The 19,639-nt window shown below is 40.5% G+C and overlaps 1 protein-coding gene across 1 annotated transcript; it reads right to left on the bottom strand.

The window, feature by feature from the left end:
- Positions 1 to 375: 375 nt before the first annotated feature.
- LOC306698939 (uncharacterized protein) lies at positions 376 to 8,280 on the bottom strand. The gene is made up of 3 exons (XM_079163440.1): positions 8,163 to 8,280; positions 5,601 to 7,100; positions 376 to 2,532 (listed from the first exon to the last, which is right to left on the bottom strand). Exons 2-3 carry the CDS (start codon positions 7,089 to 7,091, stop codon positions 1,027 to 1,029), a joined length of 2,997 nt encoding a protein of 998 aa, XP_079019566.1. The 5' UTR covers positions 7,092 to 7,100; positions 8,163 to 8,280; the 3' UTR covers positions 376 to 1,026.
- Between the last annotated feature and the right edge of the window lie 11,359 nt (positions 8,281 to 19,639).

Genomic DNA, 19,639 nt, shown 5'->3' with positions numbered 1-19,639 from the left:
TGTCTTTAATGACGTTCACATCAAATCAATAAGTTAAAACATGAAATAAAAAGAATACAAGAACGGGTCGAAAGAGACGAGGATTCTAAAAAAAGACGCTGAACGGTTGAAAAAATGGAAAAACATCTAAAATCCAAAACAAAAACAACATTAAATACTTATCGATCAGAAGTATTCAGATCATACTCCACTAAAAGTACGAGTGATTAGAAAAAAACTAAAGCTGTCAGACAACTGTAGTACAGTAAATATTACTCTGAGATGTAGTGAAGTAAAAAGTAGCATGAAGTAGAAATACACAAATAAATTCCCTCAAAATGTTATTTAAATACAGTACTTGATTAAACGTGAAATAAAAAGATAAATCATTTCAAACTTTCTTAGTTTTTATTCTGTTGAGGATCAGCAGAGAGGACTTTATGAAATTCAAATAACACGATACACAACTGTTCTTCTCTGGTCACAGAAGCTGAATGTTTCATGATCACATGTTGTTGATTCACTTTCTACAAACATGAATAAATAATTCATCTTTTATTGACCCATAAAAACATACCAGACAGAGATCTCTTGATTTTTATGTTAACTTGAAAATTAGAAAAAACTAAAACCCTTAAAAATCTTTTATTTAACTATAAAATAAGTGGTACATGACTTTATCCAATAATGTGTAACAGTATTCATAAGTTATTATATATGCAATAATCAGACATTAAATATTTTCATTTGGCACCCAGACATTTAAGGAATGTTTAAATGCTTCTTATTCCTGAGTACATTGTTTTTGATGATTCAACAGTCTTGAAGGCAGGTTATGCAGTTATTACAATGAATTAGACTACATTAGATAATATCAATCAGTGGCTTCATGTCTGTGTGTTGGAGCAGAAAAACATTTACAGACAAATAGAAATAACCATTGATCAGAATGTGAAGAATCAATAATGTTTAAACCATAAATCACCAATAATATAGATTTGTTACATTAAATGAAAGAGTCTCTCTGTAGAAAATCAAGTGTTTGTTCTACTCAGTGTGATTGACAGGAGAGATGATCAGAGGAGCAGAGTTTGTACCACCATCATTAAGACTAGGACTAAAGAATGGGTAGAGTTTCTCAGTGAAGCAGCAGCCAGTAAAGGAGTAGATCAGAGCTGCAGCATCAACGTCATGAAAGGAGACCAGACCCTCCTCATAATCCACAAACACCCCCACCTTCTGAGGCTGAGACTTCAGAGAGAGACGGACTTGAGGGTCATCAAGAGCTTCGTACTTATTCTCATTCCTCAACCATATCATCCAGTAACCTTCCTGAGGAGACAGAGTGATGTCTCCCTTCCTGTTGATCGACTCTCTGGCCACTCCTAAAGTCCACTTAGTCTTCTCTTTAACCTGAACCTCGTAGTAAAATCTTCCTAAAGAGAAACTCTGCTTTGCTAAGACAATAGCACAAGAATCAAATCTCTCTGGATTGTCTGGTAGATTCTTCCTCACATCACCAAGTTTAACTTGTTTTCCATCATCAGACAGGATGAGGTTGGGATGTGCTGTATCAGGATCAAGTGTCACATCCACTGCAGACTGCTGGGCCCTCTTCAGCTCGGCCTCAAACAGCTTCTTCATCTGTTCACTGAGCGTCTCCTCCAGCTGATTCAAAGCTCTCCTCACAGTCCCCAAATATGAAGGTGGACTGACTCTGACTCCTGTCCAGTTCTTGGTGGGTGGAGCAGTGTTCAGGGTCCTGAAGCTCTGGAGGAGGTGGAGGTGGTCTTCAGAGCGTGAGAGCTGCTCCACCTCAGTGCTTCTCTTCTTCAGCTCAGAGAGTTCCTGTTCCAGCTCTTTGATGAAGCCTTCAGCCTGTTTCTCTGTCTTTCTCTGCTTCTCTTTGATCGTGTAGATGAGCTCGGCCTGGCTTCTCTCAACAGACTCCTTCAGAGCGGTGAAGACCTGAACACCATCTGCTATCTCTCTGTCTGCATCTTCCTCACTGAGCTCCACTGAGTGTTTGATCTCTTGAATCTTTATTTCTCTCTCCTGGAGCATCTGCTGGATTTCAGTCTTCGTCCTCTCCAGCCCAGCCTTCATTCCCTCGTATTCTTCTGTCAGTAGAACAACAACCTGTGTTTTGTGGTTTAAAATTATCCAGAGCATCAAAAGACACATGAGACCCAACAGGTAGAGAATCCAGGGCTTCAGTTTGGTTCCGGTGCGGACGTCACAGGGAACTTCTCCTGGTTTGGCAGCTTGTTGCTCTGAGCTGCTGCTGCTGTCTTCCTGTTGAGCTGACTGTCTGAACTGAGCAGCCATCTCAGAGATGAAAGTATTGACCTGAAGCTCAGGTTTTGTGGAGAAACCCTTTTTACAGTTGGGACATTGATACGGGGCATCAACATCCCAGTGTTGATTGATGCAGGTTTTACAGAAGTTGTGTCCACATGGTGTGCTGACTGGATCAGTGAACACATCCAGACAGATGGAGCACAGAAACTGATCTTCAGTCAGCAGACAGCTGGCAGCAGACATATCTACACTCTGAGGACAATAAGAAACAACAAAACTATTATTACATAACTTTACATTTTTTGTTAAATCAAATCAAATCATGGTTAGTAGAATATAACGAGAGTCATCCTGAATGATGTTGTTATATTATATTACATTAGCTGTGAGTGAAGAAGAGCTCAGATATGCAGTTCAGTGGTATAAATCTGAAGTCTTCAGCATTGCAGCGATAACATCCTAAACCCTCTGGTTCTTGTTAATATAATTTAAATAAGTAAAATCGCAATAGAATTAAATTTAAACCCCCAAAAAACACAATGTGATCCCTAAAGTACTGTGACATCACACATTAAGTAAGATAATATTACTGCTACCCTGCTGTTTATACTGTTATTAAAGTGAAAATATTTTGAAAGTAGACAAAACGTTTAAAATATTGAGCATAACACATATATAACAATTTACTGTGATATATTTAAGCAGTATTTGACTGTTTTATTGAAGCGTCTGAAGGAGCAGAGCAAAAGAAAAATCACTTTCTCTGTCTAAAGATCTACTATGGAAGCCCATTCCTGCAAGCAAAAAAAAAAAAAGAAATCCACCCAAAAAAAAAAAGAAAAAAGATTATGACTTTTTTTATTTTATTTTATTTCATTTAACCGGGAAAAAAAAAAAAAAAAAAAATATCATGTTTTTTTTTTTATATTTTATTTTATTTAACCGGAAAAAAGTTAAAAAAAAGATCATGATGTTTTTTTTTTGTTTTTTTTAATAGAGATTAGAAGTACGCATGCGCTTCAGTGACGATCTCCTCGCCAGTCTTTCCATGAAAACAACATGCAATTCTACACAAGGTAACTATTACTGGTGACTTTTGTAAATGTTAGATGTTATATATCATTATAAAGTCTTTCAATCAGTCCATTGTTGTTGTTGCAGCTAAACACATTACAAGATTGCTGTTAATGTAGCTTTGACAATAATATATTTTAACTCTCGATAGGCACTTCTAATCTCTATTTAAAAAAAAAAAAAACATCATGATATTTTTTTTTTTTTAAACTTTTTTCCAGTTAAATAAAATTAAAAAATTAAAAAAACATCATGATATTTTTTTACTTTTTTTCCGGTTAAATAAAATAATAAAAAAAAAAAAACGTCATAATTTTTTTTTTTTTTTTTTTTTTGGGTGGATTTCTTTTTTTTTTTTTGCTGGCAGGAATGGGCTTCCATAATCTTCAGAGTCAAAGAGCGTCCAATCACATCACTGATGAACAATGAGGGGGCGTGTCGACCGTTAAAACACTTCCTGGAAGTCTGTTCTCGTGGTTCCTCGCTCATGGCTCCTCCTCCCTACTCGATCCTCGCTCATCAGAGCTAAATAAGAGCTTTGGGACGGCCGTCAATATGGCGGCGCAGAACAACTTCCGGTTCGAGCGAGGATCGAGGATCGAGGAAATGACAATTAAGAGACTTGGCATGTGCCCTGAGTAGAGCTCAGGTTTAGAGTTCAAACAGGAAACAGGTCTATGGATTAGCTTAAGCTAACGCTAGCTGTGACTGTATTCTGTCTAACCTTTAACTAGTCAGAGTTCAGTCACTGTGGTTTAGTTTCTACCTCTGATGGTTTTATCTAAAATGACACATTTCTCTGGCTTAATATTCTTTATATGATAAAACAAGATGTAAAACAGTCAGATTCTGGTTTGAACTAAACTTGGACTAAATGTTTAGTTTGTGTATTTAGTCTGTAGAACAGTTTACTCACCAGAGTTAGTCAGAGACTCTGTTGTGTTGTTGAGAAAAAGCTGCTGGATTCAGTTGAATGTTTCTTCAGAGAGAAACAGAGAGACTTGTCTCGACTGCAGCTCTGCTGTCGCTCAGACTAACTTTACTTACATTTCAGGTAAAGTGACTTTGAAGCTCCTCTCTCAGTGTTGCTCCTCCTCTCAGTGAGGGAGGGGTGGAGGAAGTATTCAGATCCTTAACTGAAGTAAAAGTACTAATAACACACTGAAAATATTCCACTACAATAAAAGTCCTGCATCCAAACCTACTTTTATACCAGATTGTTCTGGATTAATGTTCCTGCTGCATTAATGTCCATGTTGCAGTTCATCACAAACATTCAACATCAACACATCTGGAAGAAGTATTCAGATCCTTTACTTCAGTAGAGGTTCAAATACCACACTGTGAAAACAAAGTGCTCCGTTCAAAAGCTAACTCAACTAAAAGTATCAGCTAAATGTACATGAAGTAAAAGTACTTAGAGTGCAGTAAAATGTACAGGAGTAAAGAGTACAATATGTACCTCTGAGATGTAGTGAAGTAAAAAGTAGCATGAAGTAGAAATACACAAGTAAATTCCCTCAAAATGTTACTTAAATACAGTACTTGATTAAATGTGAAATAAAAAGATAAATCAGTTTAAATTTTCTTAGTTTTTATTCTGTTGAGGATCAGCAGAGAGGACTTTATGAAATACAAATAACACGATACACAACTGTTCTTCTCTGGTCACAGAAGCTGAATGTTTCATGATCACATGTTGTTGATTCATTTTCTACAAACATGAATAAATAATTCATCTTTTATTGATGCCTAAAAACACACCAGACAGAGATCTCTTGATTATTCTGTTAATTTGAAAATTAGAAAAAAGTAAAACCCATAAACACCTTTTATTTAACTATAAAATAAGTGGTACATGACTTTATCCAATAATGTGTAACAGTATTCATAAGTTATTATATATACAATAATCAGACATTAAATATTTTCATTTGGCACCCAGATATTTAAGGAATGTTTAAATGCTTCTTATTCCTGAGTACATTGTTTTTGATGATTCAACAGTCTTGAAGGCAGGTTATGCAGTTATTAGAATGAATTAGACTACATTAGATAATATCAATCAGTGGCTTCATGTCTGTGTGTTGGAGCAGAAAAACATTTACAGACAAATAGAAAGAACCATTGATCAGAATGTGAAGAATCAATAATGTTTACACCGTAAATCACCAATAATATAGATTTGTTACATTAAATGAAAGAGTCTCTCTGTAGAAAATCAAGTGTTTGTTCTACTCAGTGTGATTGACAGGAGAGATGATCAGAGGAGCAGAGTTTTTACCCTTATTATTAATATTATATGGACCAAAGTATGGGTAGAGTTTCTCAGTGAAGCAGCAGCCAGTAAAGGAGTAGATAAGAGCTGCAGCATCAACGTCATAAAAGGAGACCAGACCCTCCTCATAATCCACAAACACCCCCACCTTCTGAGGCTGAGACTCCAGAGAGAGACGGACTGGAGGGTCATTAAGAACAAAGTACTCATTCTTATTCCTCAACCATATCGCCCAGTAACCATTCTGAGGAGTCAATGCGATTTGTCCCTTCCTGTTGATCGACTCTCTGGCCACTCCTAAAAACCATTCAGTCTTCCCTTTAACCTGAACCTCGTAGTAAAATCTTCCTGAAGAGAAACTCTGCTTTGCTAAGACAACAGTACGAGTATCAAATCTCTCTGGATTGTTTGGGAGATTCTTCCATACATCACCATGTTTAACTTGTTTTCCATCATCAGACAGGATGAGATAAGGATTTGCTGTATCAGGATCAAGTGTCACATCCACTGCAGACTGCTGGACCCTCTTCAGCTCGGCCTCAGTGAGCAGCTTCTTCATCTGTTCACTGAGCGTCTCCTCCAGCTGATTCACAGCTCTCCTCACAGTCCCCTCATGTGAAGGTGGACTGACTCTGACTCCTGTCCAGTCCTTGGTGGGTGGAGCAGTGTTCAGGGTCCTGAAGCTCTGGAGGAGGTGGAGGTGGTCTTCAGAGCGTGAGAGCTGCTCCACCTCAGTGCTTCTCTTCTTCAGCTCAGAGAGTTCCTGTTCCAGCTCTTTGATGAAGCCTTCAGCCTGGTTCTTTGTCTTTCTCTGCTTCTCTTTGATCGTGTCGATGAGCTCGGCCTGGCTTCTCTCAACAGACTCCTTCAGAGCGGTGAAGACCTGAACACCATCTGCTATCTCTCTGTCTGCATCTTCCTCACTGAGCTCCACTGAGTGTTTGATCTCCAGAATCTTTATTTCTCTCTCCTGGAGCATCTGCTGGATTTCAGTCTTCGTCCTCTCCAGCCCAGCCTTCATTCCTTCGTATTCTTCTTTCAGTAGAACAACAACCTGTGTTTTGTGGTTTAAAATTATCCAGAGCATCAAAAGACACATCAGACCCAACAGGTAGAGCATCCAGGGCTTCAATTTGGTTCCAGTGCAGACGTCACAGGGAACTTCTCCTGGTTTGGCAGCTTGTTGTTCTGAGCTGCTGCTGCTGTCTTTCTGTTGAGCTGACTGTCTGAACTCAGCAGCCATCTCAGAGATGAAAGTGTTGACCTGCAGCTCAGGTTTTGTGGAGAAACCCTTTTTACAGTTGGGACATTGATACGGGACATCAACATCCCAGTGATCAGTGATGCAGGTTTTACAGAAGTTGTGTCCACATGATGTGGTGACTGGATCAGTGAACACATCCAGACAGATGGAGCACAGAAACTGATCTTCAGTCAGCAGACAGCTGGCAGCAGACATATCTACACTCTGAGGACAACAAGAAACAACAAAACTGTTATTACATAACTTTACATTTTTTGTTAAATCAAATCAAATCATTGTTAGTAGAATATAACGAGAATCATCCTGAATTATGTTGTTATATTATATTACATCTGCTGTGAGTGAAGAAGAGCTCAGATATGCAGTTCAGCGATATAAATCTGAAGTCTTCAGCATTGCAGCGATAACATCCTAAACCCTCTGGTTCTTGTTAATATTATAATTTAAATAAGTAAAATCACAATAGAATTCAATTTAAACCCCCAAAAAACACAATGTGATCCCTAAAGTACTGTGACATCACACATTAAGTAAGATAATATTACTGCTACCCTGCTGTTTATACTGTTATTAAAGTGAAAATATTTTGAAAGTAGACAAAACGTTTAAAATATTGAGCATAACACATATATAACAATTTACTGTGATATATTTAAGCAGTATTTGACTGTTTTATTGAAGCGTCTGAAGGAGCAGAGCAAAAGAAAAATCACTTTCTCTGTCTAAAGATCTTCTGAGTTAAAGAGTCCGTTAAGAGGAGGAAGAGAGAGAGGATGATGATGATGATGATGATGATGATGATGATGATGATGATGATGATGATAGAGAGAGCAGAGAATCAGAAACATTAAATGTGCAGTATAAAAGATGGAAGCTAACTGCTCTGGACTGCAGGATATTATATATAATGTTATTTATCTTTACGAGTCTCACGACCTTTGATTGGAGTTCAGTTAAACATTTACTCTGAGTTGAACTTCCTTTCAGAGTAAAGCTGAGGTTTATAGTTCAAACTGTAAACAGGTCTGTGAATTAGCTTAAGCTAACGCTAGCTGTGACTGTATTCTGTCTAACCTTTAACTAGTCAGAGTTCAGTCACTGTGGTTTAGTTTCTACCTCTGATGGTTTTATCTAAAATGACACATTTCTATGGCTTAATATTCTTTATATGATAAAACAAGATGTAAAACAGTCAGATTCTGGTTTGAACTAAACTTGGACTAAATGTTTAGTTTGTGTATTTAGTCTGTGGAACAGTTTACTCACCAGAGTTAGTCAGAGACTCTGTTGTGTTGTTGAGAAAAAGCTGCTGGATTCAGTTGAATGTTTCTTCAGAGAGAAACAGAGAGACTTGTCTTGACTGCAGCTCTGCTGTCGCTCAGACTAACTTTACTTTCACTTCAGGTAAAGTGACTTTGAAGCTCCTCTCTCAGTGTTGCTCCTCCTCTCAGTGAGGGAGTGGTGGAGGAAGTATTCAGATCCTTAACTGAAGTAAAAGTACTAATAACACACTGAAAATATTCCACTACAATAAAAGTCCTGCATCAAAACCTACTTTTATACCAGATTGTTCTGGATTAATGTTCCTGCTGCATTAATGTCCATGTTGCAGTTCATCACAAACATTCAACATCAACACATCTGGAAGAAGTATTCAGATCCTTTACTTCAGTAGAGGTTCTAATACCACACTGTGAAAACAAAGTGCTCCGTTCAAAAGCTAACTCAACTAAAAGTATCAGCTAAATGTACATGAAGTAAAAGTACTTATAGTGCAGTAAAATGTACAGGAGTAAAGAGTACAATATGTACCTCTGGGATGTAGTGGAGTAAAAAGTGTTTCTATAAAAACCAGCAGCGAAACGCATCAAGCTCAGAGACCCAAAGTCCACCTGTGGACAGTCTGGAGTACAAGTACATGAACGAAGTACTGAGCAGGTTTTTAGTCAGCCAACGATGGAAGAAACATGAAGACAACAAAAGAAGAGAAAAATTAAAAGTTATTTAAACTAATTAAAAATAGAAAAGATGAAAAACAGGACACATTAAAAAAAAAATTAAACCTCTTTGAAAGTCAGGGGTGGAAAAAGTACTTCAATCTTTTACTTAAGTGAAAGTACCACAGTGTAACAATACTCAACAAGTTAAAGTCAAAAATATTACTTACATAAAAGTACAAAAGCATTAGCATCAAAATATACTCCTCACTATGCAAAATAAAATACGTTATATTACTGTATATGAGTATTTATTGATATGATCGTATTAAACATACCACTCAAACCAAAAACTGGTAAATTATTCCGTCATTCATTCATATGCAAAATCAATATCAATGTAAACCACTTTATAATATGAACATTTCAATACGTATGATTATATCTTAATTTAGTTTTTGTTTGTTTACTTATTTATTACACTTGTTTTTTTCTGAAGTCAAAGCTTCACGTGTTAAAGCTGCATTCTCTCTAGTGTCCACCAGGGGGCGACTCCTCTGGTTGTATAGAAGTCTATGAGAAAATGACTCTACTTCTCTCTTGATTTATTACCTCAGTAAACATTGTAAACATGAGTTTATGGTCTCAATCTCTAGTTTCAAGTCTTCTTCAATACAGCATGATGTTCATTTAGTAAATGATGGTCCATTTAGAGTCACACAGACCATAAAGCAGGGGATGCTTTAGGGGCGGGGCTACACAGTGATTGACAGGTCTCTACCAGAGACGTATACGACGTCTCTACGTCACTCCTCAGTCCTAATATGGTCACTTCCTGTTCACTGGTTGCAAAAATCAAGATGGCGACGGCCAAAACGTCGAACTCGAGGCTTCAAAACATCCACAAACCAATGAGTGACGTCATGATGACTACGTCCACTTCTTACTGTATATAAAGTCTGTGGCTTTGATAGCTCACGTTTCAAGGTGGACGTTTCTGCCAAATTTGAATTTCAAGGAGATATCTCGAGGGGGGGAGAGGATGTGAGGTCACGGTGATCTTTGACATTTGACAACCAAAAATTATAGATTTAATTTTGCCAAATTTGAAGATATTGTCTCCAGGTGTTTCTGAGATATCAGGACCAAAAATGAGCTGCAAATACAAAACTGCTGTCGCTGACAGAGGAAATAAAAACAAAAGCTCCATTAAGAGCCCAAAGAATAAATATGGTGTGATAAGAAGGGCTCTTCAGTCACAAAAGGAAATTCTTAATCTCAGTTACAGTCACAAACTGGTAGATTTTCTTTGGTTTTGACATGTTTAACTCATACTTTTGTCCATGAAACATGAAGCAATATGTGGACGATTGTGGATCCTTAAAAGGTAAGTTAATAAGTTGTTCAAATATTCCAGAAACTCTCTGTGCTCCGGCAGTCAGACAGGTTTGTCTTCTCTTTCATCATCTGGACCTCACACTGCTCTCTCTCTAGAACACACACCCCTCAGACGGCCCTGTTGGTCTGTTCCTGCTGCTGCCGGTTGGTCCGGATCGGGGGGTTTGGACCCCCCACCCTGTCCTGGCTGAGTGCCGGTCTGCAGAGGGCCCGGGATGGCGCCTCCGCTATACTCTCCGGGTTCACAGCTTTCGTTTGTGAGTGGAAAACGGGGATTATGTCCTGCGGTTTTGTCTAAATCCACTGACCCGGGGAAAAGAAAATGTCTGATTAAGAGCCTGAAACACAGCATTACAGAACATGTGAGGTATGCAGCAGAGCAGGTGGAGCTTTATGGGGCTGGAACTCAAACATGTTCACGACAGAAACAGTTCAGTGCATCAATGGACGGAAATCTGACCTTGTTTTTTAAGTGAATTAATTGATAAAAAAGTATTCAGATCACTTACTTCAGTAGAAGTGAAAAAACACAAAAATACTCCATTAAAAGGTTCTGCATTAAATTTGTGTTATGAGCTAAATGTACTTAAAGTAGCAAAAATAAGAGAAACACTCCTCTCAGAGTGTTTAATTAAAAATACATTAAGTTATTGGATATTATTAAAGGATGTTGAAAGTGTGCAGCCATTTGTAGATACATTACAAGTACAAGTACCACAGAATGTTTAGTCTTTAAATTCTGCATCTCTGTATTCTTTACTTTGTGGGCGACGAATGAACGAGGTTCATCAGACGCCATTTTGGATGTTGACATTTGCAGGTAAAAACCCGCAAAAAAGACATCTGATCAGCCTCAGTTGGACTCTGCCATCGTACGCATGTTTGCATGCTAATGTTAGCATTTAGCCTCCAGCTTTGTTTACGTGCATCGTAGTGAGAGTCACACACAACAGCGTTTATGCTAAACGTGCTGTTTGTTACATTATTAAGACTTCTTGTTTCTAAAGCATCTAAAAATGGATTTTCTTTCAGTTAAGTGCTTTTATTAGTGAACTATTTGGGCTAAAACGTAGCGTCACATAGCCGTTAGCATGACTGCAGACTCTACTTCATAACAGGAACCTACGCCATGTTTACCGTTTCATTTCTTCCGGTGATCTTAAAAAACAAGATGGATTCGGCCATCCTCTGTGGCACAAGTATTGTCTCACATGTCCTGAGCGAAGCACCTTGCAGCAGTTTTAAGTGCAGATATTTGCAGCCCCAGTGGGACTCAAACCCTCGACCTCAGCAGGCAGAGTGCCTTGCTCTGGGGCCGCACAGGACACTTGATCCCGGTCATATCGGAGGGGTTTAAATGGGTTTAAATGAGGGCTCAGGGGAGTGGTGGGGGGGGGATGAATGGCTGCCGTTGGGAGCAACAGAGGGGCATTCTGGGAACTGGTCATGCTGAGGCCTTCCTTATGGCTCTCTATGAGAAATGGAGGGAGTGTGACAGAAGCCAAATGGAGCTGACAGCCAACTGGTTTGACTTCCTCCAACACACACACACACACACACACACACACACACACACTCCACTTCCATCTTCTTCTTCTCCTCCTCCTCTTCTATAATTTTGTTTTGGAAAAACACGAGCTCGTGTTTCGTCTCTCTGAGAGCCACCAGCGCTCTCCAACTTTCATGTGTCCGTCCTGCTCCGACCCTCCGCTACTTAAAGACCTTTTGTTTGGGGGGGGGGGGGGGGGCGGGGGAGCAGATTTTTGGCAGGCGGCAGGTGCTGATAGGGACAAACTCCATAACGCAGAGGGAACCGTGTGCCAAGAGGCTAATGGCAGCCTGAAAAAAACAAAAATAAAACAGAGAGCGTGTGAGCTGGTTGAGCTCATCTGGGAGGAAAGTTTCCTCTCTGGACATCAGTCACAAGTTAAAACCAGAACCACGATATCAGCTTTCACTGTGTATCATCATAGAACTGGGGTTACATTAAAGTTATCAATTTCACATATTGGTTTACAACTCTGCGTGGAAATACAAACTATCAATCTGGGAACAAAATATGAAAAGTAGTCGATTAAAAGTGCTATTTATTAAAAATAACAATGTAGAAACTGCCTTTAATAATCCAGAATACTCAGATATTTTATTTAAAGTTACAGTGAGGAGCTTTAACCTGGTCCTGAACCAGTCTCAGTTTAGTCCTGATCCTCTATGAACCAGTCTCAGTGTAGTCCTGATCCTCTATCAGACCTCCATCAGTAAAGAGACCATCAGAGAGAAGATGGTCTGTTTCTATAGAGTTATTCTTGATGCTCGTCATCGGAGCCACCGGGTCGGATTCTGGTGAAACCAGATGAACTCATGCAGGTTCACCAGAACCTCCTTCAGCTCAGACTCCAGCAGAGACCGGTCCACCGTGGACAGACCCAGATCCTCCAGCAGAGACCGGTCCACCGTGGACAGACCCAGATCCTCCAGCAGAGACCGGTCCACCGTGGACAGACCCAGATCCTCTAGCAGAGACCGGTCCACCGTGGACAGACCCAGATCCAGATCCAGTTAGATGAAGATATTTGAGAAGTTTAGAGGAGAAAATGTCTCTTTGGTGAAACTGCTAACATTGACGTGTGAAGGAGACACAACTAGAAAACGCTTTCTTGTTATATGAAGTTTAATCTTCAACAATGTGTCATATTTCATAAGTTAATCATGTTTTTTTTAACGCAAAAAGCAACAAACATGTTGAATGAATGTAGCGACAAGCGACTCTGTGGAAGCTAATGGGGATCCAAGTTGTACTTAAGTACTTTAGTGAATACACTGTAACCCCCCCCAGACATATATATATATGTATATATGTATATGTATATATATATATATGGTCACTTTATTTCCAGAGTTTTATTTTCCTCTCCACTCCTTCTGCTGCTGGTTTATTTGCTGTTAACAGCAGTTTGTGTCTCCACTTGTGAACCTCGGGATGTAGAATTCATCACGGTGCTGAAACCCGATCGCCGTTCGTTCCTGGGGGCCTCACCCCTCCACCCCCCCCCCCCCCCCCCCCCCCACAATCCTACCGGCGCTCAGCGTTTATGTCCAGCGTGCTACAGTTAAAGCTCGGCGGTTCGAGGCCAGACTGCTCTTTAACTGCAGCCAAACAGGCATTCCTCTGCTTTTGTCACAGCCACGCTTCTCCACACCACCGCTGACGGAGGAAACAGAAGAAGAAGAAGAAGAAGAAGAAGAAGAAGAAGAAGAAGAAGAAGAAGAAGAAGAAGAAGAAGGCAGGAAGCTGGAGGATGCTGGGAGCTGGATCAGACTCGGGTTCAGTTTCCATGACTGAGGAAATTCTTCAGCCGTGTAAAAAGATTATAAACAGCTCTGCTGACTCACGAGGAACACGTTGGCCTGCAGATGATCACGTTTTACATGTTTGACCCTGCTGACCCGTCACTGCTGTGACCAGTAATACCACGGCTGCAAGGTACAAGTACTCAAGTACAACTTCAGAAGTACTTGTACTTACACAATGGCGTCTTAGAGCCATTGTAGGTCACCTTCTTTTCTATTTTTAAATTGCGGAGCCGGCGGAGAGGGTTAATATTCTCAGAAAAATGTATCTGAATTTTCCGATATTAAAGTTGTAAATTTACGAGAAGTCACAAGTTGAAGAGAATTCTATTTTTAAATTTTCTGAGATCAAAGTCACAAGTTTATGAGAAGATTAATTCAAAAATGTCTCTGTGATTAAAGTCACAGATAAAAATCATGAATTTACTCTGATTAAAGTCACAGATTTTAAAGAAAAAATTCATATTTCTCTCATATATTCGCTTTGAACGAACCAACGGACATAACACGTCATAATCTGAATCCTCTCTATGCGATCGACAGCACACACACACACACACACACTGAGTACATCCTTTCAAAATAAAAGCAGAGCGTACATTCAGACGTGGGAGATGAGGTGTGAATGAATCTTCTGTTGACGACTGTTCTGATGGAAACCAATGAGACGTGTCGAAGTGTCAAACAGGAAAGCAGAGCGGGAGGTTCAGAGGTGTGACGAGGCAGTTAGACAGTTTGAGTCTCTGCAAAGTACGTTTACTCAAGTACAACTTCAAGTACAACTTCAAGGTTCTTGTACTTTAATTGAGTATTTCCATTTCATGAAACTTTATATGTCTACTTACGACAGCATGTTAGGGCCATTGGTCATTTTAAATTATTTTTCTTTTGTAACTGAGGGAGAGGGACAATATTCAGATAGAAAATTTGAATTTTCAAAGATTAAAGTTGTAAATTTACAAAAAATCGTAAATTCCTATGAGATTTAAGTCATCATTTTAAGTCACAAATTTAATAAATCTTAAATTCCGTCATCCGTAATAACCGTCGTATTTGTCCGAAAACTGTTGTATTTGTACGATAGCCATCCTATTTGTACGTTAAACATCGTATTTGTACGATAACCGTCCTATTTGTAACAGTCGTATTTGTACGATAACCGTCATATTTGTAACAGTCGTATTTGTACGATAACCGTCCTATTTGTAACAGTCGTATTTGTACGATAACCGTCATATTTGTAACAGTCGTATTTGTACGATAACCGTCATATTTGTAACAGTCGTATTTGTACGCTAACCGTCATATTTGTAACAGTCGTATTTGTACGATAACCGTCCTATTTGTAACCGTCCTATTTGTATAATAACTGTCATATTTGTACGATAACCGTCCTATTTGTAACCGTCCTATTTGTACGATAATCAGCTTCATACTCTTAGATTTTCTCTGTTATCACACGTGTTATAACAATAAATGAATCTACTATTTCTGAAGTTAACTCAATTATCAGCTGACTAAAAACTCAAATAGATTTTAATAAGTGATTTATGATCGACCATTGTTGTGAAATGTCTGCTGGTTTAATCTCCATTAAAGGTTGAATATGATGGAGATTATTTGAGATTATTTCCATTTTATTAACAATTAATCAAAACTATAAACCTTATTTGATCTGATAATGATAGTTGCAGCTTTATATTCACTGAAAAAACACATTCAGCTTTTGTGTGTGACGGACCACACAGAGAGGCCACACACACACGCACACACGCACGCACGCACACACACACACACACACACACACACACACACACACACACACACACACAGAGTGTGATATTCATATTTATCTCAATGAATCAAGAAACACTAATGATTCATTTGCTGAAACAATCCCACAATGTTTTATTTATTTCTTGATTTTGTTCTTGTTGTATGAAGACAGGAGAGTAAACTGAACTAAACCTCTTTCATTAACATGTTCAGAGGTTTGCGTCTTCATCCTCAGACATCTCTGGAGACGTTTTTTTGTCTCTAAACCATCTCAGGAATGTTTTCGTCCAACTGTCAACGCTCCGCTCATCAAATGGCGTTTGCGGAGGCGTCGATGCTCCTCGGATACTTCACCATTTGACCAGAAGAAGAATGTAACAAAGTGAGCGGACCACCAGAGGACAGGACACCTCGCAGCTCATCGTTACAGGAGCCGAACCGTCCGCAGGCCGGGTCCAGAATCTGAGGGTCTCAGCTGCTGGTCCCGTCAGAGACCCTCCGTCCACTCTGGGAGTCTCAGCTGGACGTCTGAGGAGACGCAGGGAATCAAACAGCCGGGCGAGGAAGGTAAACACTGAGCTGCTGTGATCTTAGCTGAGGTCTGCTGGTCTCCTGCAGGGACGAGGAGGAGGAGGAGGAGGAGGAGGAGGAAGAAGGGGGGGGGGCCCAGTCTACAGGGACCAGACCAGCCTGGAAACCAGTCTCCTTCATATACAAGTTATTCTCCCAATTAGAAATCATGTCGAGTTTATTTAAACAGCCCGACCTCACAAACTGGCCTCAAGGACACTTTGGATGAACTTGAGTTAGTTGAGTTGAGTTGATTCAGAAGAATAACATGAAATATAATAATAATATAATGATGTGTTAAATAAAGTCATTAAAGTGATGAACACATTAATGTGGCAATAAAACTCAGAGGTGGAAGAAGTACTCAGATATTTTACTTCAGTAAAAGTAGAAATACCACAGAATGCTGTGTTACAAGTTCAAAATGGTACTTCAGTAAAAGTACTTTTAACAAGATGAGCAAAGTACTCTTTGTGAAGAACGGCTCCTTTCAACGTGTTTTATTATTAGAGAATATTATTTATTCTGTTGTTGTCACTTAAAAATTAAAATGACTATAATAATAATAATAATAATAATAATAATAATAATTATAATAATAATAATAATAATAGGAAGAAGAAGAAGAAGGAGGTCATTTAGTATACTGCATCTTATTATATGTACTGTGTGTGTTTTTTAAAGCTGTCAGATAAATGTAAAGTATATTTCCCTCTGAAGTGTGGAATAGAAGTATAAAGTATCATGAAATGGATTCAAGTAAAGTACAAATATGTCAGAATTCCGCTCCGGTGAAGGGACGGTACTCGTGTTTCTCTCTTCTAGTCTCCCGACCACCACACGTCATCATTCAGCCGTTCATATCCGAGCTGCACCTGCCCGTCATTCACACACCGGAGGCTCAGCTACGGGTTAAGTGTGTCGACATGGACCAGCGGAGCCGGGGATCGAACCGCCGATCCTCTGGTTGAAGGACGCTGAGCCACAGTGACCTGAGTTAATGTGACATCCTGCTGTTATGTAGTATAAAGATCTGAGTACTTCTTCCAGCTTCCATGAACTCTTTAAGAAACTTGACCACAAGCTGAGAGGACGAGGATGATGATGATGATGATGATGATGATGATGCTTTAAAGTGTGAAGAGCAGCAGCAGCGTGTTGACTCAGACTGTGGAGGCTCCTCAGGCCTTCAGGTTAAAGGGTGACGGACCACACAGAGAGGCCACACACACACACACACACACACACACACACACACACACAGAGATATAAAGGACTGGATGTCACTCAATTTTCTTCAACAAAGTACTTCTTTTGTTTTCTTCATTGTCTGGCTCTGAAAATACATAAATAAAATACAACAGATATTTGACTGGAAATGCTGCTGCCGGGTCTGGGTCTGTCCACGGTGGACCGGTCTCTGCTGGAGGATCTGGGTCTGTCCACGGTGGACCGGTCTCTGCTGGAGGATCTGGGTCTGTCCACGGTGGACCGGTCTCTGCTGGAGTCTGAGCTGAAGGAGGTTCTGGTGAACCTGCATGAGTTCATCTGGTTTCACCAGAATCCGACCCGGTGGCTCCGATGACGAGCTTCAAGAATAACTCTATAGAAACAGACCATCTTCTCTCTGATGGTCTCTCTACTGATGGAGGTCTGATAGAGGATCAGGACTACACTGAGACTGGTTCATATAGAGGATCAGGTCTACACTGAGACTGGTTCATATAGAGGATCAGGTCTACACTGAGACTGGTTCAGGACCAGTTAAAAGTTCTTCTCAGGAACTTTAAGTTGCATTTGAATGTATTTTTGAATCTCTTGTGTGCTCTTTGTTATAAGGCGCTTTATAAATAAAGTGTTCTTTCCTTAAACACAGACAGTTGTTCTACTTAAAGCAGCATTGGTTTCCCTCTGAGAACTCGTAGAGTCACACAAACGTATCAGATCTCTATTCCTCTCATGAGTAATCTAACTGGTTCCTCACTGTTTCCTCGGCGTGGACCGGCAGATTCTCCTGCTGTGTTCTGAGTGACGCGGATGTAAGAGACGTGTTGATTGGTCGATCTGAGCGCTGCAGGTTCAGTTCAGGAGACAGCGATCTGCACACGACATCTGGGTGATCGTCACTATTCCCTCCGTGTGGAGGAACGGGAGACGTTAATCTGTGCAGAGATCAACACGTCCGTCAAAAACAACCTGCTGGCTGCATGAAAACTACTCACTCACATCCGTTAGACCTGTAAAATTAAAGACGCACATTTTGAGTATTTCTGCACCTCAACACGTTACCCCCCCCCCCCCCCCCCGACACGTTCACCAACAGTTTTCTGATTTTAACGTTGTCTTGTTCAGCTGATCAAGTTCCCCTGATTCGGCGAGCAAGAGTGCTCGACAGGCCTAGCGACACTAACCAAGAGGGGGCGGGGCTTAGCGAACGCCACACCTCCAGATTATTTTACTTTGAAAAGACTCACACTGACTCAAATAGCTCCACAACACCTGGAAACACAAGCTGATGTTTTCCTCTTCACCGCATAGGTGTAGTACAAGTATCAGTAGTATTACTACCGTGACAGTACTGGTGGTATTAGTATTAAAATGTATATATTTCTGAGTTTAAAAGACTGAAAAATAACCGACCTGATGCTTGACTTTCCTTCATCACGGTGGTCCGATTGTCCACAGACACCGAACGCCTCTCATGCGTAAAGAATGTGTTTCTGCCATCGCTGGAAATAGTCGTGTTTTCAACCCCCCCCCCCCCCCCCCCCCCGCCTCTCTAAGCGTCATCATTCATCATTGTTTAATTTGTGCCACATAACACTAGCGGCATCCATTTACCCTCCGTCCCTCACTGGACCACGCCGCGCTATATCGGTCTCTTTAATGAGCAAGGGGGGCATTCCAGAGGCTTTCTGGGTAATCACAGCGTCTGGCACAAAAAGGCATCCGGGGGGGGGGGGGGGGGGGGGGGGCTCTCACCGGGCCTCAGCGCCAAACTCAGATTTACTTTCCTCCCATTTCAGAGGGCAACAACATCCTTCAAACGGCCCGAGTTTTGTTATGTCCGATGAAGTTTACAACAAATAAAAAGCGGGAGCAGAGTGTGGACGGGGTGTCGGTCCCCGTAACGAGGCAGACCCTGGTGTCGGGTACCGGCTGTGAAACGGGGCACCGCTGCAGGCTCGGGTGTCCCGCGGTCCGATCAGTAATTGTATTTACCTTGTCTCTGTCTTCCCTCCATTAAGGGCGGTAATGAGCCGAGTTGTGAGCTGAGGAACTCTCCGCTGATGACGGTCCGGAGGATTCTTAATAGACAGCTGTTGGTGTGGAGAAGAGAAGTCCTGCTGATCTGTTTGACAGCTGTGACCCGCTGCAGGCCGGGCCAACGGCAGGCCAACGCCGGGCCAACGCCGAGCAAACGCCGAGCAAACGCCGGGCCAACGCCGGGCCAACTTGGTGCCAACTTGGCATCAATGATGGGCCAATGGCGGGCCAACTTGGTGCCAACCCCGGGCCAACGTGGTGCTAATGTGGGGCCCATAACTAGTTTTCTTTCCTAAATTTGTGACTTTAATCTATTATTTTCTTGCAGATTCAGGACTTTACAGTCTCAGAGAATATTCAAGTTATTTTTCTCGTAATTTTGTGAGTTTTGTCTTGTAAATTTCTGACATTTATCTCAGAGAATATCCACGAATTTTCTTGTAA

Source organism: Pholis gunnellus, assembly GCF_910591455.1.
Source record: "Pholis gunnellus genome assembly, chromosome: 7".
In the NCBI taxonomy this organism is placed as follows: Eukaryota; Metazoa; Chordata; class Actinopteri; order Perciformes; family Pholidae; genus Pholis; species Pholis gunnellus.
The sequence above is the reverse complement of the archived record's forward strand: the minus strand, read 5'-3'. Positions and strand labels throughout refer to the sequence as shown.